This window comes from Miscanthus floridulus, chromosome 5 (assembly GCF_019320115.1).
Source record: "Miscanthus floridulus cultivar M001 chromosome 5, ASM1932011v1, whole genome shotgun sequence".
Lineage (NCBI taxonomy): Eukaryota > Viridiplantae > Streptophyta > Magnoliopsida > Poales > Poaceae > Miscanthus > Miscanthus floridulus.
In genome coordinates, this window is record NC_089584.1 from 8,300,812 (window position 1) to 8,327,073 (window position 26,262).

At 47.8% G+C, this 26,262-nt stretch overlaps 4 protein-coding genes across 9 annotated transcripts; 2 read left to right on the plus strand and 2 right to left on the minus strand.

Moving 5' to 3' along the window:
• The first annotated feature begins 2,693 nt into the window (after positions 1–2,693).
• Positions 2,694–8,277, plus strand: LOC136451452 (uncharacterized). 5 transcript variants are annotated; one of them, XM_066452154.1, is made up of 11 exons: positions 2,700–3,373; positions 3,653–3,838; positions 4,450–4,559; positions 5,424–5,532; positions 5,837–5,992; positions 6,289–6,404; positions 6,560–6,726; positions 7,018–7,148; positions 7,247–7,371; positions 7,485–7,539; positions 7,726–8,277. In XM_066452154.1, the coding sequence occupies exons 1-9, from the start codon at positions 2,780–2,782 to the stop codon at positions 7,352–7,354; spliced, it is 1,677 nt and encodes a 558-aa protein (XP_066308251.1). In that variant the 5' UTR covers positions 2,700–2,779; the 3' UTR covers positions 7,355–7,371; positions 7,485–7,539; positions 7,726–8,277. The 5 variants fall into 5 exon arrangements, with proteins under 5 accessions (XP_066308254.1, XP_066308255.1, XP_066308251.1 ...); XM_066452155.1 differs by having other exon boundaries at positions 7,742–8,277; XM_066452156.1 differs by having other exon boundaries at positions 7,760–8,277.
• Positions 8,278–9,332: 1,055 nt separating this feature from the next.
• Positions 9,333–13,085, plus strand: LOC136451454 (F-box/LRR-repeat protein At4g29420-like). Its single transcript, XM_066452159.1, has 2 exons — positions 9,333–9,829; positions 12,025–13,085. The coding sequence occupies exons 1-2, from the start codon at positions 9,388–9,390 to the stop codon at positions 12,849–12,851; spliced, it is 1,269 nt and encodes a 422-aa protein (XP_066308256.1). The 5' UTR covers positions 9,333–9,387; the 3' UTR covers positions 12,852–13,085.
• Positions 13,086–13,261: 176 nt separating this feature from the next.
• On the minus strand, positions 13,262–15,120 carry LOC136451455 (uncharacterized). Of its 2 annotated transcripts, XM_066452160.1 has the most exons (3): positions 14,927–15,120; positions 13,786–14,774; positions 13,262–13,702 (listed from the first exon to the last, which is right to left on the minus strand). In XM_066452160.1, the coding sequence occupies exons 2-3, from the start codon at positions 14,763–14,765 to the stop codon at positions 13,396–13,398; spliced, it is 1,287 nt and encodes a 428-aa protein (XP_066308257.1). In that variant the 5' UTR covers positions 14,766–14,774; positions 14,927–15,120; the 3' UTR covers positions 13,262–13,395. The 2 variants fall into 2 exon arrangements, with proteins under 2 accessions (XP_066308257.1, XP_066308258.1); XM_066452161.1 differs by lacking the exon at positions 14,927–15,120 and having other exon boundaries at positions 13,786–14,917.
• A 9,779-nt stretch (positions 15,121–24,899) lies between these two features.
• Positions 24,900–25,678, minus strand: LOC136454209 (3'-5' exonuclease-like). The gene has a single exon (XM_066454716.1). It carries the CDS (start codon positions 25,629–25,631, stop codon positions 24,900–24,902), a length of 732 nt encoding a protein of 243 aa, XP_066310813.1. The 5' UTR covers positions 25,632–25,678.
• Between the last annotated feature and the right edge of the window lie 584 nt (positions 25,679–26,262).

Sequence of the window (26,262 nt, forward strand, 5' to 3'; positions counted from 1 at the left end):
TTTTAATGAGAAGTCAAGCAAAGATATGGGCCACTTTGGCAGAGCTTCACTTTTTATTCTTAAGCTTCATTTTTTATCTCTAAAGGAGTGATTTTGGTGGGGAGCAAGATGAGGAGCAGGTGATAATCAATTTTGAAGTGATTCTTGTGGCAAATGAATGAGGAGCAATGAGAAGCGGTGGAGAGCGGTTTTTAGCTCACAGCTCGTAGTGTAAATGGAGAAGTGATTCTCCTCATCTCCCCACAAGAATCCAGTTATATTTTAAGTGTTTGGCAATACTCCACGGAAGATGAGCATGAAGCTAGGGCTGGCAGCGGTGCCAAAGGGGCCTATGGCTTCTCCTCATAAATTTGATACAAAAATATTAGGGGAAATTGGCTAGCGGAGACTGAAAGTGGAGGTCGTTTGCTAGCGTCTAGCGAACACCCAAAGAGGAGCCATTTGCTGAAAGACACTTTCGTTGCTGATAATTATGCTACTGGACACCGCGCTTATTTTATTCATTTCTAGTGGTTGAGGAGAGAGAAGAGTGGTGAAATGACATCCTTGCCCATGTTCTTTCTTCTTCCTCTCTCCCTTTCTCTCTTTTTTCTGTTTCCTGTGTTAGGTCGATGCATAGAGGCGAAGCTGAGGCAGGCGACGACTACTAGTGCGGCGGCTGTGGCGGTCGAAGCCCCGCTACTACTAACCTCGCCTCCATCCCCCGTGCGCTCAGAGCTCGAAGCTCGCCGGCCTCCATGGTTGTGACCTCAGAGCATGTCTGCTCGTGCGTCTGCTCCACCGCTCGGAGCTCACGTACGTCTTCTCAGAACATGTCCGCTCGGAGCTCGCGCGTGTCTGCTCCACCACGCCGTCATGTCTGCATCCGCTCGATCGCTTCACTCGTCCGCTCGTCTGTCGTGCCGGGCTCGCTCACCCATGCTGGCTGTGCCACCGCGCTGGTCCCGCTCGCCCACGCTAGCCATGCCGCCACGCCCGCCCGCGCCAGCCGCGCTTGCCCATGCAAGCCGCTCTCTGGTTGAGGCTAAGCTCCACGAAAACGATGAGAGCGAGCACGCATCCATGGAGTTGCCGCATCCATGAGGCCAAACTCCACGACGAGTGCGAGCACGCATCCACGACGAGCACGCCTCCATTGATGTCAGGGCCGGCCGCGACGCTGGCGCGGCACTGACCACTTGTGCGGCCATGCTTCCCCTGTTGGCGCCATGTGTGGGGATCTCGACGGCGACAATGACCTCCCCGCCCCCCCCCCCGCGCCGTGCCCCCCGCATATAAGCGGCTCGCCCAGTCGCCTCGCCTCCTCACCCGCTCCGCAGTCCGCAGTCGCACTCAGTGTCTCAGTCCAGTCGCCTCGCCTCCTCGTCCGCTCCTCTCTCCGCTCCCAACCCTAACCCTAATCCCCAGTTACCCACTCGCTCGCCGCGGCGCAGCCGAGCCCTGCTCGCCCAGTTGCCTCACCGGTGGCCGGCTCCGCAGTCCGCTCCCAACCCTAACCCTAATCCCCACTCGCTCGCCGGCTCGCCGCGGCGCAATCTCTGCTCGCCCGCATCGGCCGCATCCACGATCTGGCGAATCTGAGCTCTCTCTCGTGATCTACTGATCTCGTCCGTTTGTGAAATTGTGAATGCAAAGGGTAATAGGGCGTGGGCTGGCATGGCCCGTGATTCTGGTTGTGCTTCGCGGGCCGGCCTGGTACGGAAATCAGCCCATAGGGCCGTGCCTAGGCCAAAGGCCAGGCCCGTGGCCCTATGAGGCACGGCGTGCCGTGCCGGCTTGTTGGCTATCGGGCCATGCTGGCATGGGCCCGTGTCGTGCCGTGCTGGCCCGGTCCGTTGGCCATATATACATACAACACAGCTATCATGAGCTAAAGTTTCACGCTATTAAAAAAAGGACACCGATGCCCCCGTGCGACCCTATTGCCACATTTGCATCATCTACCCTCGGTCTCTCCCGCATCCACCTGTCGGCGCCGTGTTTCCCTCCCTTCCGAATCCGCGCCGACGACGACAAGCTCTCCTTGGCCAGCCTCCGCCCTTGTCCTTCCTCCTCTCACCGTTGTTGCTCATTGTTGGGGAGGTCACTACCTGACGCAGGACAGGCCACGGCGGTGCCATAGGACTAGGAGGCCATTGTGGGGAGCGTGTGGGGTTTTGGCCGAGCCGCCGCCATGGGAGGCCGTTGCGGCAGTGGGGAGCGGCGCCATGAGGTGGCTGCCGCCGCCACCACGGGACGCTAGCCGCCTCTGGGCCCCATGCGCGCCGGTGGTGAGAGGAGTGGTTGACGCCATGGCCGGTGGGGGCGAGAGCGCGCCACCGCCGTTTGCCTCCACCTGTGGTAGGGAAGAATCCCCCACCAACCGCTATCGGAGAAGCTCCATCGGTCATATCCAGATGTGAGGAAAAGTGAGGAGAGAGGAAAGTAGGAGAGGAAACGGGCTCAGGGCATAAATGACTTTGTGTTGAGATAGTACTGCATATTAGCTCTCGGATCCAAACCGGACTGACCTAATCACTAGTCAGCTAATTACTAGTCAACTAATCACTAGTCATAGCTAATCAAATAGACTATGAGTAAAAATTTCATGCTCATTGCACTAAACCCATTTTGCTCATTTGGTGGTTCTCGGCCCATGCTTACGGGCCTGGAATTGCTCAACCGATTGGAGGTGCGGGGCCACTTGGACGCCACCGCGGTTGCATTCTTTCCCGCTCCATCTCCACCGTCCACTGCCCATCCACAGTTCCACACCACGCCGCCGCAGCCAGGCACTCTCATGGCTGCCCACGCCGTCACGCCGCTCACCATCTGCCGCCTCCGCCGCGGCGTCCCCCTCCACCACAGCCGCCGCCTCCTCGCTGTGGCCGCCGCAGCGCCGGAAGCGCCTGCGCCTACCCCCGCGCCATCCCAGTCGCCGCCGCCCCCGGTTCCGCCCCGCAAGGGCTACTTCCCGAAGCGCGGCGAGACCGTCGAGCTCACCTGCGAGGCGCTCGCCTTCAAGGGTAAGGGCGTCTGCAAGGTCGCGGGCTCCACCTTCGTCCTGCTCTGCGATGGCGCGCTCCCCGGCGAGCGCCTTGTCGCCCGCGTCAGCCGCCTCCGCCGCGGCGCCTTCGCCGAGGCCGCCAAGCTCAGGACCCTCGAGCCGCACCACGACGCAGTCGAGGCGCCCTGCCCCCTCGCTGCTGACTGCGGGGGCTGCAAGACCCAGTCTCTCGCGTACGCCGCGCAGATCCGCCACAAGCATCTCCAGGTTCGCGACTTGCTCGTGAACTTTGGCAAGTTTGATCCCAAGCGCCTGGAGAGCTCGGAGCCGGATGCGATCCTCAAACCCATCGTGCCGTGCGACGAGATATTCCGGTACAGAAACAAGGTGAGGTTTAACTGCAGGGTTTATGGTGGATGGTTTTGGCGTTTTGAATACTACTCCCTCCATTCCGTTTTATAAGATGGAGTTTAAAATGCCACGGTCTCATAAATTATACTTTGACCATTCATTTACTTTATATTATATTGTTTGTGCTTATAAACTTATGTGTATTGGACAGTACAATTGCTTATAAATCTAATCGTATCAAGTTTATGGTGGATTGGTTTTGAACGTTTTGAATGCTAATGATGTTCATGCCATTTTGTGTTTTCATTGTTGCAGATGGAGTTCTCATTTGGGACGAAGAGATGGGTGCAAAAAGAGTTGAAGGACAAGGATGAGGAGGTGGAGGTGAAGCAGGAAACAAACGAAACTGATGGATATGCGCTTGGACTGCACGCACCAGGGTTCTTCGACAAGGTGCTACATGTGCAGAAATGTTTTCTGCAGAGTGAGCCAGCAGATAAGGTGATGAATTGGTTAATTGTGATGTAGGAAGTTTGCTTTATTAGAAAAAAATGATGATATGTTTGGTTCCTTTTAGTATGTTACTGTGCTTTTGAATGCTGGTAGTCCGCTTTGTATCAGACTTATTTGCTTTCTTAAAAGCAGAGTGAATCTCCTATAAAATAAACTGATGATATGTTCAGGTTTAATGTTGTCGATTTCGGTAACATTCCATAGGATAATGTCTGAACAGGGTTGCTTAGGCAGTGTCTGCAATCGATATAATTAATGGAGTTGCGGGTTGGTGTTAAACATTACATCAGAGAAATATGTAGTTGTATTTGATAATCTGCTAGGAGGGTTTTGCTTATGTGTGGAAACATATTGTTTATAGCTGGTACCTGTATTCTAATCTTTCTGGACTACAAGTGTGGAACCATGTGGCTTGGAGGTTATGTCAAAGCTAGGTTGTTTATTAAACAGCATTTTGTTGCTTATGTTAATGTGGTTGGTTGATTGTTACTTGGTGATCATGTTACTTGATTGTGATTGGTGGGTGAATAGCGCATAGCTTTTTTATTGTTTGATTGACAATATGGGATGCTGAATTGATTAGTTGCTAATGTCCATAGGTTCTTGCAGTTGTTCAAGAAACCTGGATGGATCCTACCATAGGCCTCACGCCTTATGATGTCCATAAGCATGTTGGGTTTCTCAAGCATCTTATGATAAGAACTGGAAGGTATGGCATCCCATCTTGTGTTTTTCACATGTTCTACCAGTGTTATCATATATCTCATTTTGCTGGTTGAAACCTGAATATAATTTTTTCTGTTTTTGTTTTTCATCTTAGTGTCACACACTCGCGTGTCTGACACCATCTATTCCATGCATTCCAATATGCCATTTTTATGCATAGTACATTCTAATTGCTACAATTTAACTATAAAAAATGCATATACAAGACTCACTCCATTAAACAAATATAACATTTTAAGTTGAATTCAGAAGATGTGCTTTTACAATGCTACACATGTTTCGATCGTCAGCTCTGTTTCAAAAGGTGGTGCATAGGGCTCTAGGCAGGGCAGCACAATAACCTAGGTGATTTCTCCCCTAGGGCGTTTAGGACTTGATCCAAGTTTGGCAATGTGGGATAAATTAGAGATGAAGAAAGACAAACTATGGTCATGGAACTTATGGTTGTAATATAATGTCAAATTCTTTGTTTCGATGCACCAAATATCTTTTATTTAACATACCATCACTCTACCCACATCTGAAAATTACAACATCATAGTCTCACCTAGCTGCTAGGTGGAGCTTGACCTCTGACTAGCACCTAGCGCTTGTGATAATGTGGTTTGATATTTAAAGTTTTAAACAGTTAATCAAGTTGGTATTTTTGCTTTGTTAGCTGCTAGATCATATATCTCTATCTATAGGAAGATGTTCTGACTACATTTTCCTTTTAAAACTCAAGTAATGTTGATAAGGGAATAATATTTCCATGTAAACTACCATTGATCCTTTTGTTGGTCATTGAGCAAATCATTTTGTGTGATGAGTTCCTTTAAAGATTCCATTTTATTTGTTCTTTTTCCAGAAACTTCAGCACTGGAACTCCAGAAATAATGGTCAATTTTGTGACGTCATGTTATAAACCAGATCTATTGATGCCTCTTGTTGACAAAATCACAAAAATACCTGAAGTGGTATGTAATTGGTTCCTTTTTGTTCTGAACTTTAATAATGACGAAAATATTCTTAAGCTACTTTTGTGATGATAGATATTATAATTTAAAATAGCTCTTTTATGTAAGGACTGTTCTATTTTTTGTGCCAATTAAAGGTCTGTTCGGAATGGAAGGAATGATCTAGGAGTTTTTAAGATTTATTTCAAGTTTGTAGTGAATCCTAGGGATTTGGTTGACAAAACTACCTTTCCAAACAGGCTTTAATTAGTTTGGTTTCCATATTTGGGCCTCAATTATTGACATTCCCGTAATGTAAATGCAGGTCAGTGTCATAAATAATGTGAACTCATCTGTTGGCAATACATCTGTGGGTGAACAAGAATATACCTTGTACGGGAAGCCAAACATTACAGAGATGTTGAGAGGACTTACATTCCAGATATCTGCCAACTCCTTTTTTCAGACTAATACAAAACAGGTTTGTTTTTGTTGAATGATATTGACATTTTATTGCATTTTGTTCTTGTCACAACCGTACCATTCCATCATGGTGTTTCTCTCCAATCATCGTGTGTTTCTTTCCCCTCTTCAATAGGGTGAATGAAAAGAACTAAAGAAAGCATAAGTTAAATAAGAACTGTATATGCAGAAAATGAGCTTGTATGCTCGTATAGATGAGAAAGACCGGTAAATGTCAGAAATTTGAATGTTGAAATGAAGTCCCTTCCTGGCCTTTAATGATCTGAGCCCCTCTCCCGCTATGACTTCGTGCAGGCTGATGTTCTTTACAGGCTTATTGAAGACTCTGCTGGCCTTAAAGGAGATGGCTCTGAAATTGTTCTTGACTTGTTTTGTGGAACTGGGACCATTGGTTTGACCCTTGCCAGAAGGTAGTTTTTTTTCCCTGGGTGTACATATTCTGTGAGACAGATATTACTAGTTATGAGAGTCTAATTGCTTTCTTGGTTAACATAAACCATTTTGCTACTACAATAAACCACTTTATGGCAACCATTTTTAGTAAACACACTTCTGCTTGGCTCAGGGCAAAGCATGTTTATGGATATGAAGTTGTCCCTGAAGCCATTGCAGATGCGCGAAAGAATGCCAAGTTGAATGGTATCAATAATGCAACATTTGTTCAAGGGGACCTCAATAAAATCAATGAATCATTCGGGAAGGAATTTCCAAAGCCTGACATAATCATCTCAGGTTCGTATTGGTTCATATACTGCTACTATTCATTGGCATTCAAATTTTAATTACGCCATGATGTTCCCTAGAAAATTTGTTTGACAGCAACAGTTCTTTCTAAATCTGCCTTAACTTAGTATTTTCATTAGCTACTTACAGGCAACAACATCTTTGGTATGCAGCCTGATGAGTGTCACAATTATATACAACAAACATGAGACGAAGTTTCAAACTTTATGAAGCTATATGCTGGATCAGTTGTAATTCTAGTCTGCTTCGTAACCCAACTGACAACAATGAATTATACAGATCCTAATCGGCCTGGGATGCACATGAAGTTAATCAAGTGGCTGTTAGAAGTTAAAGCTCCTCGAATAGTGTATGTCTCATGTAATCCAGCTACTTGTGCTCGGGATTTGGACTATCTATGTCATGGCGTGGTATGTTTTGCCCTACTCCTATTGGCACATAACCAATACCTTTTGATATTTTAGTTCTCTTGTGATACTTAGTTGCTGCTTCAATAATTTGACTGCAGGAGGAGAGAGACTTGAGAGGATGCTATGAACTGAAGAGTGTAATTCCTGTGGATATGTTTCCTCATACTCCTCATATTGAGTGTGTCTGCTTATTGGAGCTGTGTTGATTTTCAGTTTTGGTCAGGTAAAACCCACTGGAAGGTTTTCCACTGCGTTTCATTTTGTCCTAATATTTGATGACAACAATGCTACTTATATTTTATGCCTCTTTATTAACAATTTTGTTCCGTGTTTCAGAAATTGTCCATATGTTCTGAAAATGAGACAACTCGTTTGTGGCATGAATACCATGGTGAGAATCTTGATCTGATACTTTTCATTGAAGGGTACACAAATGATTTCCTCATGATTGAGGAACCCTTGTATCTTCTTTCTCAACATCGGGAAGTTACTGGACAACTGATCTGAATTCTGAAGACCCTGCCCGGCCTTGGGTTTTATTGAAACACTTTTGACAACTAAACATTTTTTTGAATAGAATTCTTATTCATCAGCTACCATGTATCAAGCAGCACCGAAGAAGCTTGGGTTGCTAAAAAAAGAGAACTGAACAGTCGCCCCGGATCATATTGTACGATTGACTCTTCACTGGATGGTCATCAACAGACAACAAGGGTTGGACCTGCCCTTGCGTTCTACAGAGAGGAGAGAGGAGTGTATGCAAACAAAGGCACGATGTTTTTTTTTTTTTTCATGAGGTATCTACAGAAAGTAGCAGGCTGTCTAAGTTGATTATCTTTCTTTTAGAAAAAAGCCCCCCCCCCCCTCATTAGAATAAAGTGATAATCTGTGTTCAAAGTTCAAGGCATATCCGAGGCGTGCCTGGCAAAGGTTCCAGAATGACAACTCTGATAGGATTGCATACCATCTACTCAAACCCCTAACCTCTACTCTGTATAAGCAGGCTCTGTATAAGTTGATTATCTTGTCTGAACTTTCTGAGTTGTTGTAAAAAATATCTCCAGTAATTGTTGCTCAATTATGGTGCATGTGATTATTTTAATGTGAAAAAAATGTGAGCTGCGACCAACATGTTTTTGTTATTCCCTGCTGTATCATCTGTCCTCATGGCAGAAGCTGCGGCTATTGCTTTGGGTGTTAAAATTATCTATGTGCTGAATCTTGGTGGTGCCAGTTTCATATGTGACAATGAGACCTTTGTCCACAACTCCACATGTTATCACTTGTGACGCTGCTGATGCCGCTCTCAGACCTCTTCTGAACAGAGTTGAAGCACAGCAACACGAACGTGCAACATCAGATCTTCAAGATTCATAGGAGGCAACATCGCTACTCATTCGCTAGCCACCCAGGAATCTTTTCCAGTAGTTTCTTTTCAGTTGGTCCAACCTAGATCACAGCAACTTCTGCCCTGTTTTATCTTCTCTGCAGACCGTAAATTGGGAGCTTGCTGAGCCCCTTCAAGTAAGATGTGCTTGATCTAAAACAAAACGGTCCCTTATTAAAAAAATCCTACTAAGGCCACGTTGGGTTATCAGGGAATGAGTGCATGGAAAGAATCCAGCTGAAATTTAAGCTTAATTTGTATAAGTAATTGAACCTAGATTAGTTCCTAAGCGTGAAATAGGCTAACCAAATGAGCCCTAAGGGAACACATATTGCTGCCATTAGGAGCGGACCTAGGATTCAAAGGGAGGACCAGCCTCCAGGATTCAGATATAGGGGGACCAACCTATCGAGTGTCAACAAAATTCATAGGACGATAAAATTAAGATATAAAATCATACATACTGATATACATATATGATGATTTATTTATAGCACGCATAACAAAAACGATGTAGAATATGTTTGGTAATATAAAAGAAAGATATTTTTAGTTGTACATCTACTAATTTGAAATTAACTCGATGAGTACCAACTACATCTAGATAATAAAATTTAATAATATCGTTAAAACTAACTTTTTTTTAGCAACATATCGCTAAAACTAACTAATCTTCAGTTCCTTTTCAACGTAAACTATCGTTATATTTGGTGTGCGTGGATCGAGTCCAGTGAGACGTTCGGCCCCATAAACTTGGGCTGGGCTTGGGCTTCCTGTCGCTTCAGTCAGCTCCAGCCGCTTACGCTGTGCGGACACTCGATCGCACGCCACATTCGGAGAGTCCATCTCCACATGTCAGCCTCCGGCGACCCCCTGTACGCCCTCTCGGCGGCGGTCCTCGCCGACGTCCTGGGCCGCGTCGCCGACGCTGGCGACATCGCGGCTTGCCGCCTCGCCTCGCGGGCGCTCCTCGCCGCGTCCTACCTCTGCCCCCCCGCGTCCACCTCTGCGCCGCCGACCGGGGCCGCCGCCGGTGCGAGGGCGGGGGCGGTTCCCCCGCGTTCCGCGCGACCACTGCGAACCTCGCCTCGCTTCTCGGGCGTCACCTCCGGTCCCTGTCGCTTGACACGGCCGATGGGCAGGGTTCCCCCGATGACGCGATGTGCCGAGGTGGCGGCGTGGGCGGCCACCTCCGCGGCAGCGGTTCTCCGGGAGCTTGAGATCGCTGACTACTGGCCGCAGGCGTGCTGGCGAAAGGCGGAGGCGCTCCCGCTCCCACTCATCTCACACTACTGTATGCGATCTCTTTTTAACGAGATTTACCTCTGCTTATATTGAAAACCATACGAGTTCTACAGATACTACTGTATGCCAGGTTTCACTCTGATTGCATTTGATGTGTCTGCCTTCGGCTATGCCATGTTTGATTGAGCTAAAACGCCGGCACACCATTATTCCTTTACTAATCTATGACACAGTAGTGGTACAATGTGAACGAACCGTAACTGCGTTCCTGTGTAGGCATTTGATGGTTAGTGGTTAGTTCATAATCATATCAAGCAGTGGTGAGAGGAGGAGGAGGAGGAGGGGGGGGGGGGGGGGGGGGGTCCCTAATCACTATACTTTAGGTGTTGGATGACACAAGGCTCCCTAATGATTTTGTAGGATAATAAGCTCAACAGAACCAGGTTTTTAGGCTTTTTTTGGGTTTTGATGAGGCATCGCATCAAATTGAACTAACTTGCAGCTAGGTTCAGTATATATATATATAGGTTTCAGTTGTGATGACGATCGAATAATCCAATTAAGTTTTTTTTTTATATTTTAGGAGTTTATAGGTATTATTTGGCCAAAACATATATTATATGTGCTACGAAAAGTATGCCTGTTTTGGAGAAATATTTTAGTCACTTATGTGATTCCCTCTCTTGTTATCCATGCTAGCTTGAAGAAATTAATATTTCCATGCTCAACACCTACACCCTCCACATCGCAGATACGTAACATTTTGGGCAGGGTTAGACTCAAACGTTTAAAACTTTGATCATAAATAACTTTTAAATTATTTATAAACTTGAAGACCATATTCATTGAGTTGTCTTGGAAAGTACTTTCATAGAAGCATAAATTTGTTAGGATGTCTATTTTTATTCTAATAGAAAATAGTGGTCAAAGGTATGTTTTGGAGGCCATGGCATTATCCAAAGTGTCAAGTATTTGCAAACTAGAGAGAATAATCAGTGTCGGTGATTAGATAGGTCTAGAGGGGGAATGCCCCCCCCCCCCCTCTCGCGTCAAGCCTTGGGTGCACATAGCAAAGTTGTGGTGGTCTCACTGAATCTATCTGCGCATCTTATACGCCCCATTCAGCTCTTTTTTGGATGAATAGAAGGTTTTGTAGTGTGCTGTTTGAAGGAGCTGCAAGTGCAAAATTGTTCTCTAGTTTGTTGAAAATTGCTAACAAAGTGAGGATAAATTGACCTACTCATGCTCTTGCCTTGGAACATGGCACCTTGCTCTGTAGATTGGTTGGTTGGCTGTTCTTTTGCTATGCTATCAGATAGTCTAATTTTTTTGTTATCTTTTTCATGTAGCTTCTGGTTGTTTATACTGATGTCTGTACCTAATATCCCTCTGTCTAGCTTGTTTAGTCGTGTAATGTGCACTTTGAAGAAATGGGCGAAATTCAGGATTTGCTGCTCGATGCTTCATTGTCATGTTGGTTCAGGGTGGTTAGGTAAAAAAAGGGCGTACCCAGTGCAGAGAGCTCCCGCTCTGTGCGGGGTCTGGGGAAGGGTGTTAGTGGCAAGTCTTACCCTCGCCTGTGCAATGCGAGGAGACCGCGACTCGAACCCGGGACCTCCCGGTCACAGGTGGTAAGACTCTACCGCTTGCACCAGGCCCGCCCTTCAGGGTGGTTAGGTAATGTATGGCAAATTCTGAATACAGACAATGGAGTGGCAAATCCTAAATTTTCTCAAAGATTAGATAATATGTTTGGTAGCCATATAGACATTGAACTCAAGATTTGATGTGATTTCTTGTTGAGGAAGTAAATCTTTTCTGGCACTTTGTTACGCTCATACTCCCTCCGTCCTGAAATAAGGTGCATTCTGGCATTTGAAATTTGTACTCAAATATAGTACATTCGGGGAACAAGAAGACAATGTTTACTTAAATAAAATTCATGATTATTTTGTATAAAGAAAGTAATTCATGTACTTGCCATATTTTGTATAAGGAGACTAATAGTTCACCCTTTAATCATGCAAAAAAGAATCAGATTTCAATACATTAGGAAGGCAAGTGAGGGGTACATGCGTCTATTGCACTCCCCCTTATTTTGTCTGAAAATGGCCAGAATGCATTGTATTTGAGGACGGAGGGAGTATTTATCATGTTCATGATGAAGAAGCCAACCATTATACTCTGTTTAGCTCTAGATGTCTTGCTGATTAATCTTGCCTGCGATGATCTGGTTCTACACAGGTCAAAATCTCGTCAAGTTGGGACTTAAAAATGCATGGCTTTCTGTTGAGGGGCTCAAGAAAATGCCAGATCTGATTCATCTGACGCTTGAGTTCATTAGGTTGGATGATGAAGATCTCAACCAATTGAATGAGTGCTTCCCTTGCCTTCACACTCTTAATCTTATAGGAGTTGGAGGGCTCAAGGACCCTAAGATTCACCTTCTTCATGTAAAGGCTTGCCGCTGGGAGGTATCAAATGTCCCACGGTCTTTGGTTGTCCATGCGCCAGACTTGGTTTTTCTGGAGTTGAAATGTATCCGACCAGATACACTCATTTTGGATAGTCCATCCTTGTCTACTCTGAAGCTGACCATTGATAAACTTGGTGCAACTGTCCGAGTTGACGGCCTTCTGCGTTTGACGAATCTTCGCATAGAATCACTGGATTTTAGTTCCCTTTTTCCAGTGTTCATAGACAATCGAGGTATCAGGACATTGGAGCTTGAGCTACCTGAGTCTGCAAGTCAATATGAACTTCTTGAAGCAGTGAACCCAGATTATCTTCTGAGAATGCTTGCCAGCATTAGTGAAGTCAAGCTGGCCCCGAGATTTTCATGTGAACTGAAACTATGTCTCGCCCTATGCAAAGGTAGTCAGTTTGGAAGTTGCCTGAAGAAGCTCCTAATTCATGTGCCGCAACCAGGGAGTTGTTCTCATCTCTTGCCCTTGTTTGAGATTTGTGCACCTTTGTGTGAGGTGACTGTCCTTTTCCACGCTGAATCAGCTGATGCTGTCCGTCAAGGTGCAATCTCAGTTTGTATGCAGAACTTCCCAGATATCAGATGACAGTGGGGTACCTGGCAGTAGTAATCCTGTCTATATATGCATACTTATAGGCAAGTTTGAGTTACATAACTAAGTTATCTGCGTGACTGATATTTGTAGTTTTGTTAACATAGCACCCCTTCTACACAATTGGGAGCTGGTTTGTTTGCTGACATATACTGTGCACTAACATTGTACGCAGCAAGTATATGGTTGTGCCTCTGTTTCATTTATACTATATTACTATATTTTGTGTTTCTCCATCATTTGTTTAGATATTTTACTTGTTGAAAATTGTACCTGCATCTTGCTATTACCTGCTAAATGTGACGTGACGTTCTGTGCTCGTGTACATGGAACAGCAAGGAGATTAATCGATCATTAATATAACAATCAGCCTAGCAAAATCATTCATTTGAACTTCCATTCCTTCTCAACATTGTACAGTGTGTCAGCTGACGTGCACAAGCCAAACCCTATCTGCCAAATAATCCTCCGAAAACACAAGCACCATCTAAAGTTCCCATTTGGCACCAAGTTTGTCGGATCCAAATGCCAATTTCTCTCATGAGCAGAGACACCAGCTGCACCGGCAGAAGCTGGGGCAGGAGCAGCTGCAGCAGCAGCCGCATCGCCACCACGGGCACCGACAGCACCAGGAGCGACAGCACCAGGAGCAATCGAACCAGCAGCAGCCGCAGCAACAGCACCCGGTGTCGCTCCTCCGCCGCTCCTCCTCCGTCATCATCTCCATGAAGGCCGACACGGGGGGCTCGAGCTGCGGCTGCTGCTGCTGCTCGCGCTCCTTCTCCAGCGGCTGGTACAGCGCGCTGTTGACGACGTCCTTCTTCCTCGGCGACGTCTCCGCCAGTCTGCATGCAGGTGATTGCTTAATTTGCACGGTCGTTGCCGACAAGACAAGATCAAGAACGGGCATCACGGTGCAGTGCAGTACATTGGGAAGGCGAAGGAGAAGTTGCTGGAGCTGCTTCCGGAGCCGCTCTCGTGCTGCCGGAACACGGCGGCTCTCTTGGCGTTGCCGCCCACGGCGATGGCCGCGGACTCCGCGCTGCCCGGTGCCGCGAACTCCCTGGACTCGGGCGCGTCCCCGGGCTCCGCGCCCTCCGCGAGGGACGGCAGCTTGGAGTCCGCCGCCTCCGCCATGGCCTCGTCGTAGTAGAAGTCGAAGTGCGACCTGCTGCCGGGGTACAGATCGCTGGCGCCCTGGATGCTGAAGAGCGACTCGTTGGACGCCATGCTCCACTCGGCCTGCGACACCGACGTCCTGTGCTGGAACACGGACGCCGGGATCCTCCCCGGGTCGAACCCGCTGGCCCCGGCCGCCCCCGCCGCTCCGAGGTTGGCCGGCGAGACAGTCTGTACCTGCGGCGCCTCCGTCAGCGGCGCCGGCGCACCGGCGGCGCCGCCGCCTTCCGACGAGGCGAACGAGTCGTCGACGACCGGAGGCGGTGGCTCCGGCCACGTCGCCCAGTCGTCCGGCTTGGCCTCCGCGCTGTGCACGGTTCCGGCGGGAGCGGCCTGTCCGCCCTCCGGCATCGCGCAGTCTGCCGGCTTGTCCTCGGCGCCGTGTACGGCGGGAGCGGCTCGTTCGTCCTCCGGCGTCGCCGAGTGGACCGCTTTGGCTTCCACGCCGTGTTCGTCGACCTCCGGCTCCGGCGGTACCGCCGCCAACGGGTTGACGAGCTCCACGACGTCGATGTCGCACGGGATATCAGCCGACGACGCGGACGAGGAGGACGAGGAGGAGGAGGAGGACGCGGTCGACTTCCTGCCCGGCTCGAGTTTGGTGGCCTCCTCCTTTGTCTCGTCCGGCTCTGCCATCTCTTCCGACGGCGTTGCCGCCCTGGCATTGTCCCATAACGTCGTGCCCGGAGAGAAGGGCGGCGACGTCGGCGACCCGGGCTGGGGCTCCATGACCACGTCCTGCAGCAGCCATGGCACGCCTCAGATAATCAGCCATATTAACCAATTCTTGATCTTTAAAAGTGATCAACAATCATCATCGTCAGATATTATAAAAGAAAAGAAACAAATCGGTGGATCATGAGCGAGCGGTAATCAAATCCTTTGCTCGCCTGAAGAACAGGAGGAGCCCCAACACGATGGGAGCGCGGGGACGTGGGTTGCCTAGCCTGCGACGAGGGACGAGGGACCGGGGCTGCGCGCAGCCGCTGCAGCTAAGGACGGCACCGCCGTTTTGGCGGTTGGTGCGACCCGTGCGTGCGAGGCCGCGCTAGCTATTTTTGGTTGACTCGTGTCGTGTCGCTGCGAATCATTACGGCGCGACGAGGCCGGGGAAGCCACAACCATCCTCATCCTGGCCCGGACCAAATCCAGGCCGTCTCCTCTGCCCTGCTTCCTTGTGCACGCACGAAGCTGCCGGAGACGCAGAGGACCGCTTCCGCCGCCTGCGTCAGGTTGATGGCACGGGTGCGGCTGCGAACTGCGAACAGCCGACTGCCTGCGCCGGCGCCGCCTTGGGTGCTTGGCGCGCGCGCGCCAACGGACACGGTGCCATCCACGTGACTCCATCCGACCATCTCGGCTTTTTGGGCTTTGCAGAGTTACATAGTGGTCCATGTCGGCTTTGACCACTCTCGAAGCTCAGAAGCCTTCGTTTGATGATGATTTTACTCGCGTCTCGTCAAAGGAATAAACCGGACTAGTAGAAGCACCAGTGGAGCGTCTTTAGGACTACATCGTTAGGTCATTTTATATTTTTTGTAATTTATGTTTTATGAATTTTTTGATATTTTTTAAAATATTTCTAATCTAATTTAACTCCCCGAACTTTCAACTTCGTAAGATTTACCCCTCTCTGACATGACATCACATCTGCAAAACCTAATAGTTTTAAAAGTTGAAAAAGGTAAAATAAAACTATTTTTATAGTTCAGAGAAGAAAATCGAACAAACACGATAGCTGAGGGATGTACATTGGACTTTTCACTTTATACATAGTGGTCCAGGTTACATTGGACTTTTCACTTTATACATAGTGGTCCAGGTTAGCTTTGAGCACTATCGAAGCCCAGAACTCTCTTTGTTTAATGCATGTGTTTTTCATAGAACCCTTTTATCTTCGGAGAAGAACCGGCGCTCGACGTCTAGATAGTTAACTCTTGTCCGGATAATTCAATTCCGACCGAAAACATTATTGTCATTTACTTCCTCCGTTCTATATCATAAGACAATTTGATTTTTCTAGATACATTACTCTATACTATGTGTCTAGACATAGTGTATATCTAAACGTATAATAAAACCTATGTATTTAGAAAAGTCAACACATCTTATAATTTAGAATGGATGGAGTACTATCTATTTTGCATGTAACGTCGTTCAATCCCAAATAATATAGGGAAAAAGAAAAAAAAATGATAGCACTCACTAAAATATTGCCACTATGTTGCAACATCGTTCAAAATCTCAAATCGTGTAGTGAACAAAATCAACGAACATGAAAAAAAAACCCGCATCGCAAATTAGATAACTTAACGCAATATAAAAGAAGATCACGTACTATAAGTAACATCACATGGTCTACTGCAATATTACAAAATGAACCGTGTTAATATGAAAAATCAATTTTTAGTGTTGCAGTATTTGAAAAAGGTAGTCCCAACAATTAAATCCACCTACCACAACCTAGAGAAGAAAAAAAAACTCAAAACTCAAAGGATGCTGCAACACTCGAAGAAAAAAAAAAGTAATCGCAATATCAAAACTTACTTTCCACGGTACATGACTCATCTACTACAACATTCAAATATCCATTGCTACACCCTTAAAAGCCTCATGCAACATGGAGAAACAATAAACACAACATCATCAATCAGATACCACAAAGTTGTCGCCCACAGGGGCTTGAACGTACAACAGCCGGAGAATGGGTTCAAGGGCGAGGCCCATCACCGTCGAGCTCAAGGTTTGTCACGACCAGGGGAAGAGGGAGGATCTTATTGGAGGAGCCGTGCTGCAAGGTGGAGTTGTGCTGCACCACCCCGAGCTCAAGCCAGTCATGTGGACTTGATTGAAGAGCTACTCTGGCATGGGAGCTCAAGCGAGACAGAGGAAGCAAGAGAGAGGGACTGAGTGGGGAAGACAGAATTAAAGCACCCGCATACCGTTTGAATAAGAGGTTTTTACATGTGTGTCATTATAAAAGTTTGTAATTACTCATAAACTATTAAAAAGTTTGAATGGTCACGGGTGCCATTGGTCGAATTTTTTTTTTGCCCTCTACGCCATTCCATCCACATTGGATACTAACGGTGTCAAACTGAGCTACGAAAAGACTTAAATACCCTCAGACTATAGAAGCGAGATGAAATTTCATTTTTCTCCTGTGCCACTCGCTGGATTAGTGTTTTGACGCCAAATTGAGGATGGAGCGGGAGAGCGTTTGGTTGGACAAGGAGCGTCGTGCCCATCATCCCCGAAAGCGAGTACTTGTACTACCTGATAAAAAATGAAAACTGCATAGAACTTTAGCATAAGACATCACAACAACAAAAAAAAAGGTATAGCTAAGGGACAAAATACATCACAATAATCTTTTTTTTAGTGTTTACTTTTATAGTGTTAGCAGGAACTTGCATTGCATGTACGAAGCATATATATATATTATTATATTTCTCAAAATACGTAATGGAGCTCAAACTCATTTAAGAAAGAGAGCCCACCAGACTGGCGGCCACTATACATGGCATCATCTATATTTATCTACGGGAGTTGTAGATCACAGACTAATAATACAAGAAGCTAGCTAGTAACCAAAATATATAAGCATTCACGTATTTACCCTATAAAGAAAAGAGGCAGGATGCATGAACTAATCACCTACGTACGTGAGGTGTGCCAAAAGAAACAGGCTAGCAAGTTGCATGTGTGTATCATGTACGTATATATAGGTATGCGACAAGCTAATAGAAGTATGTATACGTATATGCAAGTAGCAGCAGTAAACTTCTTCAATCACCAGGAAGGCGTACGTGCACCTGTGCAAGCCGGCTGGCCGGCGTAGAGAAGACGCGTTCGTCAACTTCTTCATCATCAATGCAACAACTCCTTAAATTTTAAAAAAAATGCAGCTGCTCCTTCGCCCCTAACGCCTGAAGTGTCTATGGATCATCGAACGCGTCGCGTTATGTGATGAAAAGGAGCCGAGTCTGTGACGACCAAAACTGTATCTGAAGGCCAGCTAGCGCTGCACAGGCCGCCGAGAAAGGGCACTGACCGGCACCGCGTCACTCGCTACAAAGGAGGTGCCCGCTAAGAGCATCGAGTACGCGAAACCAGCGTCCATGTGGCGCCGAGATCGAACAGAATGTGGGCAGGTACTGTGTGTTCAGACCTCCCACAGTCCCACGCTAGGCGATGTGTAAGAGCATGAGAGGTCGGGTGCTGAGAGCTGCTGGTGGTGGTGGAGACCATGCCGAGCCAGCATCGCCTTTGGCAAAGCGCTGACACCGATGCAGGTTTTGTTCCTGTGGTCAGTTGTGCATGGCCAATAAAGACGGCGACCTCATCCCCATCGTGAGGTGCTTTGATGGTGGCTTCGCGCAGCTCGAGCTTGCCGCTGCTACGCGGCCGGATCAGGAAGGCTGCTTTGTGCGGCTCGAGCTCGCGGCTGTTACGTGCTGCCACCAGGCCGTGGCGGCCGACAAAGGGACAACCATGGCTTCGACGTCTTTGGCGTAGCCGCCCAGCCCATCAGTCGCGAGTCCGAGAAGCGCGGCCATCCTGATTTCGCATCTTGTTTCCTCTCAGCATCGAGCCCGCCGCGCCGCGCGGCCAGGTGCGAGCGGAGCGGGCGGAGGAACAGGCGGCAACGAAATCGGGTTCTGATGCATCCGACGAGTTGCGGAGAGCGCGGTAGCCGACGGCGCGTGAACAGGGCAGCTGGCGGCGCATGAGCACGACTGCACGAGCAAGGACAGTTCAGTTCGAGGCGCAGCCGCGCAGGGGAAGGTAGGTTCTCGAGAATTCGCGATGACCGATGATCCAGTTCGTAGCTTAGCGGGGCCTTGTTTAGATACCATCCAAATTCTAAGTTTTTTCACTCTCTCTCCGTCACATCAATTTTTAACCGCTTGCATGGAGTATTAAATGTAGGTAAAAAAATAACTAATTACACAGTTTAGTTGGAAATCACGAGATGAATCTTTTGAGCATAGTTGGTCAACGATTAGACAATATTTATCAAATAAGACGAAAGTGGTACTATTCATAGGGTTGATTTTTTTTGCAATCTAAACGAGGCGCATGTGAGAGACCCTGCGGATTCGTGTTTGAAGGACACGCGACAAAATAGGATGCTAGATTTGGTGGTGCAGATTTCCATGGCGTTCGGCTGATGGCCTCAACAGTGAATTTTGAATGATTCTGGATGATTCAATAGTATTATGTGAGAGAGAATAAGCTGAAACAAGCGAAAATAATCCGGTAGTAGACCAGCCGAACGCAGTGTTCGTCTTTTAAGAGATTGTGTAGTACGTACACGTGCTGGCGTTCTACGCCTGCGTGGCAACGTGTGTCCCCCCGGAAGGGCACGGCCCCTACACCTGCTAATAAAGAAGAGGAGCGGTAGGAGCAGCAGCTATGATGAAGAGAAGACCGACCACTGACTTGCCGCTACCGCCTGCGTGGAGGACGTGTGCGCACGGGAGAGGAGGGCACTGCCTACCTGCTGCCACGGGCGCGGGTGCCTAGGCACTCGTGGCGCGTCCAGGTAGGCAGGCTCCGCGACCGCTGAGCCCGAGATGACCCGCGGCTATCCATCCACTCGCCGCGCTCGCACGCGGTAGGGCCCCGCCATGCATGGCAGTGCCACCTAGCCAAGCGAGCCAGAGCCCAGAGCCGAGAGCCAACGGCCGCGGGCCACGTCGCCTAACCGCCGGACCGACGTGGGGAGCGCGGAGCGCCGCAGCGCGCGGCAGCGTGGGGGCGGTGACTGACGACTTGACGAGGCCTCGAGGGAAGGGAATGCTGAACGGGCAACTCGACCCCGACTGCCCGTTCTGTTACGACCGGGGCATTAGGAACATTTTAACTAGCCGGACCCATAGGTTAGGATGGTCAAATCGTCGAAAACTATCAGAATATGATGGGAATGGCAACGAGGGTAAAAAAGTTTCGACCAGTGGCACTTATGATCGCTCAAACTTTTTAATGACTTATGGATAATTATAAACTTTTATAATGACACACATGTAAATACCTCTTTAAATAAGGATGAGGATACAAAGGCAGACCAGGTGAATCCATATTTTTGTGTAGAGGCAGAGCCACCGGGTGACTGTCGATGGTACGGATGGCTAGCTCCTAGCATTACCATTTTATCTTTTGTTCACTGATACTTTGAAAACGAAAAAAAGAATCCGACAATCTTATTTCTGTTGTTACAAACAAAAATCGAGTTAAATTCCTAAAATGCCAATCCCCAACAAGCTTGTGGCTTGGTGGTTAGGTCACCATAGCCTCTCGTTGATAAAAGCGAGGTACGCTCGCGCCGCCGGCAGCAGCTGCCCCGAGGGGATCTCCGACGCCCACGTCGCCGCTGTCCCGAGGGGGCTCACCCACGCCTGCATTCCGCCGTTCGTCGCCGCTCCGAGGGGATCCCAACGCCCGCACCTCCACCATCGTCCCAAGGGCCAAGGGGGCTCTCCATCGTCCGTGTGGCCGCTGGGGTTCCTCGACGCCCGCGCTGCCGCCTGGTCCCCTCCCAATCTGCACAAGCGCTCCCTCAACAAGCTTCGGCACACCACTGCGTGCGCGAGCTGGTGGCTAGTGCTGCTGAGCCACTCGATCTAGGATTGGGGACGCCGGGGCACTGGTGCCGAATTCGCCTCTGAGCCACCACTGTCGTCTTGCACCCTCTACGTCGCCGCCCTTCAACCAGTCTCCATCGACGTCCACCCCAACATTCAGCCAGGCACATAGCTGGAATGTGAGAAAGCATTTTCATGCCATCGTTGTCTTCGTTGGGCTCTCCCCGTGTGGGGGCCGGAGCGGAGGGTGTGCATCCAGCGTCACCACCAAAGACTCAAGTGCAACGGAGTCTTGACTTCAAAACATGGGCTCGAGGCAAATGCTATCGTTGTCTTGCCCGCGACCATCAAGTTAGCTCCTGTCGAGATTACTTTCTCTCCATTCGTTGCCGTCATCCTAGGCACAGGGAGTGGCAATGCCGCTTCTGGTCTCCCTCTGCTACTCTGAGTTTTTGTTCTCCTACGGCTCAACCTCGTCATTCTAAGCATGGCCGGAGTTGGCCAGAAGTTGTAGCCATGCCTCCGTTAGGAGTGAAAGCATCTAGGCTTCCAGTTGGGTTTCGATGATTAATGACAACACAAGATTATTATGACTAACGTGTGTTTTACAGAGGCAATTTGAGTTAGGTCATGGTAATGGAAATTAATTGGGCAATCATGGTTGTCATGCCCCTGTCGATGGAAATCGTTTCGGTTTTCAAAGGATAGACGACAAGGTAAATAACAGATTAGTTCTAAGTGTCATTTGTTATTGGAGAGACACTTAGAGTAGTTTAGGACTTTGTTTTTTTTCCTTTGGCTATACTATTAAGGGGGGTATGGACTAGTAGCTTGACCTAGGTAAGTCTAGTGGGTTAGGTATGGTGCACACTTGTCAAACCAAGTACTAGGTAGCCCAGGAATAGCTCTAAGATCAATTGGAATCAACTTCATTTACATAGGATTTCAAGTTGGAAGTGAATGGAGGGTCAAATGACTGAACGGGCACTCGTTTGGTTGTGACCGGACACTGGAGGGTGAGTCCGGTCAGTTTATTTGATCAACTACAGTCGTCTGGTACTGACCGGACGCTGAGTAGAGGAGCACCGGACGCTGGGGTGCCTACGTCTGGTCCACTCTAGAAAGGTTCTAGAGAGGTTTTTTCTTGACTGGACGCGTCCGGTGTGTGCGGACCAGACGCTGGTAAGAGTCCGATCAATCAATTGCAGTCGTCTGGTACTGACCGGACGCTGGGGTGCCTGCATTCGATCCACTCCAGAGAGGTTCTAGAGAGACTTTTTCTTGACCAAACACGTCTGGTGGGTACTGACCGGACGCTAGTCAGAGTCCGATCAGAGCTTAACGGCTCTCTTTGACATAGTGGCGGGTATAAATACCTACTCCACTCATTCATGGGAGGTCTCTTGCCCATTTATTCAGCTGAGAAACACCTTTGTAGTGCAAGGGAGAGTAAGAGCCTAGTGAGGTGATTGAGATTTGATAATCCAAGATTAAGGACCTCATTAGTGCATAGGGAGTAGCAAGTATGCATCCACCTTTCTCATTAGGCTTGTCTTGATCAAGTGAGAGTTTGTGCTTGTTACTCTTGGTGATCGTCATCACCTAGACGTCCCGGTGGTGATTGGGAGCTTGGTGATCATCCGGCGGAGCTTGTGGATGATTCAAGTCAAGTTGTGAGCGGTTGTGGGTGATTCACCTCGACGGAGTGTCAAAGAATCAGCCCGTAGTGAGCACTTGATCCTTGCGCGGATCAAGGGGGAGCTACACCCTTGCGTGGGTGCTCCAACGAGGACTAGTGAGGAGTGGCGACTCTCCGATACCTCGAAAAAACATCGCCGTGTTCCTTTTCCCTCTCTTTACTTTGAGCATTTATATTTGAGCAATTTATTTCATGTCTTTACATTTCTAGAATTGACATGCTAGAGCAGGATTGAAACCTAGGGTGCAAAACTTTTGTGCGGGAAAGCAATAGGAACATATTTTAGGCACAAGCGGTGAAATGGGCTAAGTGTAGGACTTAAGTATTGCAAAAATTTAGAATTAGCCCAATTCACCCCCTCTTCTTGGGCATCTTGATCCTTTCAAGGAGGGCATGATGTTTCATTTACATCTCCGACGCAAGGACATCACAACTCGTCGTCAGCCTCGCAACCTATTGGTTCACAAGTTAAGGACGCCAATCATGTTTGTTGCAACTGTTGTTGTGCCTCTACTGCTTCCCCGCCTTTGAGCCTCCAATCCTTCCTTATGCCTCTAGTGGAGTCTTTGTGATCAGACCTCAAACACTTGATAGAAGTTCGTTTGGAGGAAGTTACACGCCCTCTTAGGGAGGAGGCTTCTACTATCAAGTTGTGGCTAGCACGTATAGCCAACCATTTGGAGAGTGGTCAGCCACGTGTACAACATTCTTCTGCACCTGATGTGACTGAGCTCTTTGGCCCATGTTCTCCAGTTCGACACTCTCCGACGTCATCGATCCTCGCTTCTCTTGCAGCGGCTTGTACGCCTCCGGATTGCTTGCCGCATAACACACGTGTGATGAAACTGTTGACTCCGTCCTTAACAAGTGGACCACAGAGGGGGACTCGAAGGCGTTTGGCACAGAGCTTCACCAAAAGATACCCATGGAGCATGCTATCGAGGGGACCTCAAGGACTTCTTCGGTTCAGATGATAGATCCGACGTTACTACAGATTGTCACCACTATTGACATTGTTGTTTTGGTTGAGGATGCATCTGATGATGAGGAGATCTTAGATACACAAGTGACAGTTAAGGATCCCACCTTTCTCATAACCATTGAAGATTGCGCCACCTATCCTGTGATTGTAGTCAACACGGAAGAGCCCCTAGTGATAGATGAAGATCCACCAGTAGAGGCAACATCTCCTCCGATCGCCACACCTAGGAAGGACGAGGACCTTGCATGTCCTCCTATGCACCCCCTTCACCATTGAGCACAAGAACAAGACGTCGACGTAAGTCCTATGATAGATCATCACTTTGTCGAAGTGTTCGCCTCGCACAACGTGGCGTGTTAAAAGATTTGGGTATAGTTGGATATGATGGAAAACTCAATGAGGATGCAGTGCAAGTCTACGCAGAATGACTAAAGAATTTGTTGCCGCCTGATCTCCTCAAGTCACTACTGGGGCTGAAAGGTCGTGCCTTTTGAGATATAGTGACAGATGTTTCTTTGTCTTCTCTGCGGGTTGTCTGTTTGTTTGCTCTGGTTGCAAGTGGGTTGTTGATGCTAGAGTTATCTTAATGGTCGTTTGTTTGTCGATGTTGTTGTTGTTGGTAGTGTTGTCATAGTCAGTCGTTTGTAGTTGTTACGATTGTTGTTTTTTCTGTATTTTCCAGTATGGGATTTCTACTTAATCAATGTAATCGGCGGCTCTCTTGTTTGATTCGTTAAAAAAAAGATTTTTTCAGCCAGTAGTATAATTGAGCTCTCTCCTTTAAAAAAATGTCTTGGGAGAGATCATACTCCTACTTGATCCATATTTTTCTCTATGGGGCTCTATCTTGTGTTAAAAGAAACAGATATGTTCTCATGATCGGTGCCTTGCAGCCTCAAGGATTTCTCACAATGGAAGAATTGAGAAGGAACCAAAAGGAGCCGGCTTTCCCTACTCAGATTCCACCATCGATATATACCAAGAATTGCGAAGAATACACGAACCATTAGACAGAATCCAACATCAATATACCAAATCACCAATGAAAAACATAAGCCATATATTACAAGCTACAATATTTGAAATTCGAAAAAAAAAACAATTTTGGTGGAAGAACCGCAAAGGAAACGAACGAAGTTCATCTAGACGAAAGGAAAATAACAGAACAAAGCACTGCAGCATTCAGCTCATTTCCGATCCAAAAAAGGAAAATGCTGATGATAAGATGGTAGCAGCATCGATTGTTCATGAAACATGTCATCATGCAGGCGAACTGGCATGAGAGAAGTTCGTCACATCCTCAGATCACTCTCACAACAGTTCCTTCCATTCTGAACTATTACAACTAATAAAAAAACCCCAAGAACAGCTTCCTTTCTTATCCTTAAACCACTTGGTTCCCCATAATAAAAATGGTAAAAAGATCATCTTGATGCAACACTACAGTCTACTACTGCTAATGAAACAGCTAAAAGAGAAAAAGGCTAGATTTATAGATCAAAATGCACGTGTATCATACTGATGTAGAGCCCTCCTGTCCTCGTCTTCCATCCCTCTTGCAATGAATCCTGAGGGAATCGGTGCGTCCATCGCCATCAACCCCAGTAACCGCCATCGACGGCATCTGGCTCCGACTCCTCACCGTCCATAGAATCGCTGTCGTCGTCGGGGTCAGACTCGTACTCATCGTCGCTCGCCATGTCACGGCGGATGTGCTCACCGAGGCAGCGCGAGAGGAAGGCGTCCACGCAAGCGTAGCGCACCTGCCCCCTTGACAGCTTCGCCCCGTCCCACGTGCTGGTGCCAATCCGCCTCGACTTCTCCACACCGCCGCGGATCCCCAGTAGCCTGTCCGCCATCTCCGCCATGGACGCGTTGCCCATGCCGGCCGCGCCTTGGAGCTCCAGCGTGGATCCAAGTTCCAGCCCGTGGCGTGCGCGCAGCTTCCGACAGTCGGACGCCACGCCGTAGACCGCGAACGTGATGCGGGCGTCTGCCAAGAATCGGCGCAGGATCTTGGGCACGGGCACCACGCCGCCAGCCCGGGCGATCTGGTAGATGAGGCAGCGGTTACCAGCACAGAGCTGCAGCGTCCCCGGCCGCGGCTCGGCGCCGCCGGGGAGCTTGCGGAAGGGCGGCGTCCACTGCACGCCCAGGCCGACAGTGAGACCGGCGGCGGAGTGAAGGTTCTGCCTTTGGCGCCACATGGTGGTGTACAGCCATCGGCGCACGACGCCCGGGCGCGCGGTCACCGTGGTCACCACAGGGTAGCCGCCAACGTGCAGGGTGCGACTCGGCACGGCGGTGTTGCGGCCGCGGGCAACCATATGGCGCCTAGTAGGGCCAGGTGACTTGGGCAACAGATGGGAGGAGGCAAGATGATGGGAGTAGAGGTTTACTGGAGCCTTTCGAAGTTTATTTTACAACTGAGACATGGCCATGGGTTTATAGGCAACACAATTCCGGTTGGTTTCTTTTCACAAGATGCCTGAAATGAAGGATTGAGAGAAAGATATAGAAGAAGATAAAGTAGATGTATAGCGCTGGTTTTCTGGATGGTTGGATTTAAGATCTAATGGCTACTATTTGTCGTTTAAAAAAAACTTTAAAATCGGGTATCTGAGAAATAGCACCTCCCTTTCTTTTATTTTCTTTTTTCTTATAATAAAATTAACTTAGCTTTTGAGAAACCGTTCAAAAAAATATAAACCCTAGATTTGAACAAAATCAATTTTCTCAAATTTAACTAAATTTATAAAAAATAATATCAACATTTGTGTCTTCATAAATAAATTTACTATGCAAATATATTCTTATGATTAATTTAATGATACTTATTTGATATTATAAATGTCAGTACCATTTTGTATGCATTTAATCCAATTTAAAGTTGCTTAACTTCTAACAACGGAAATTATATATATTTTTAGAATGGAAGGAGTATGGAGTTTTTACTCT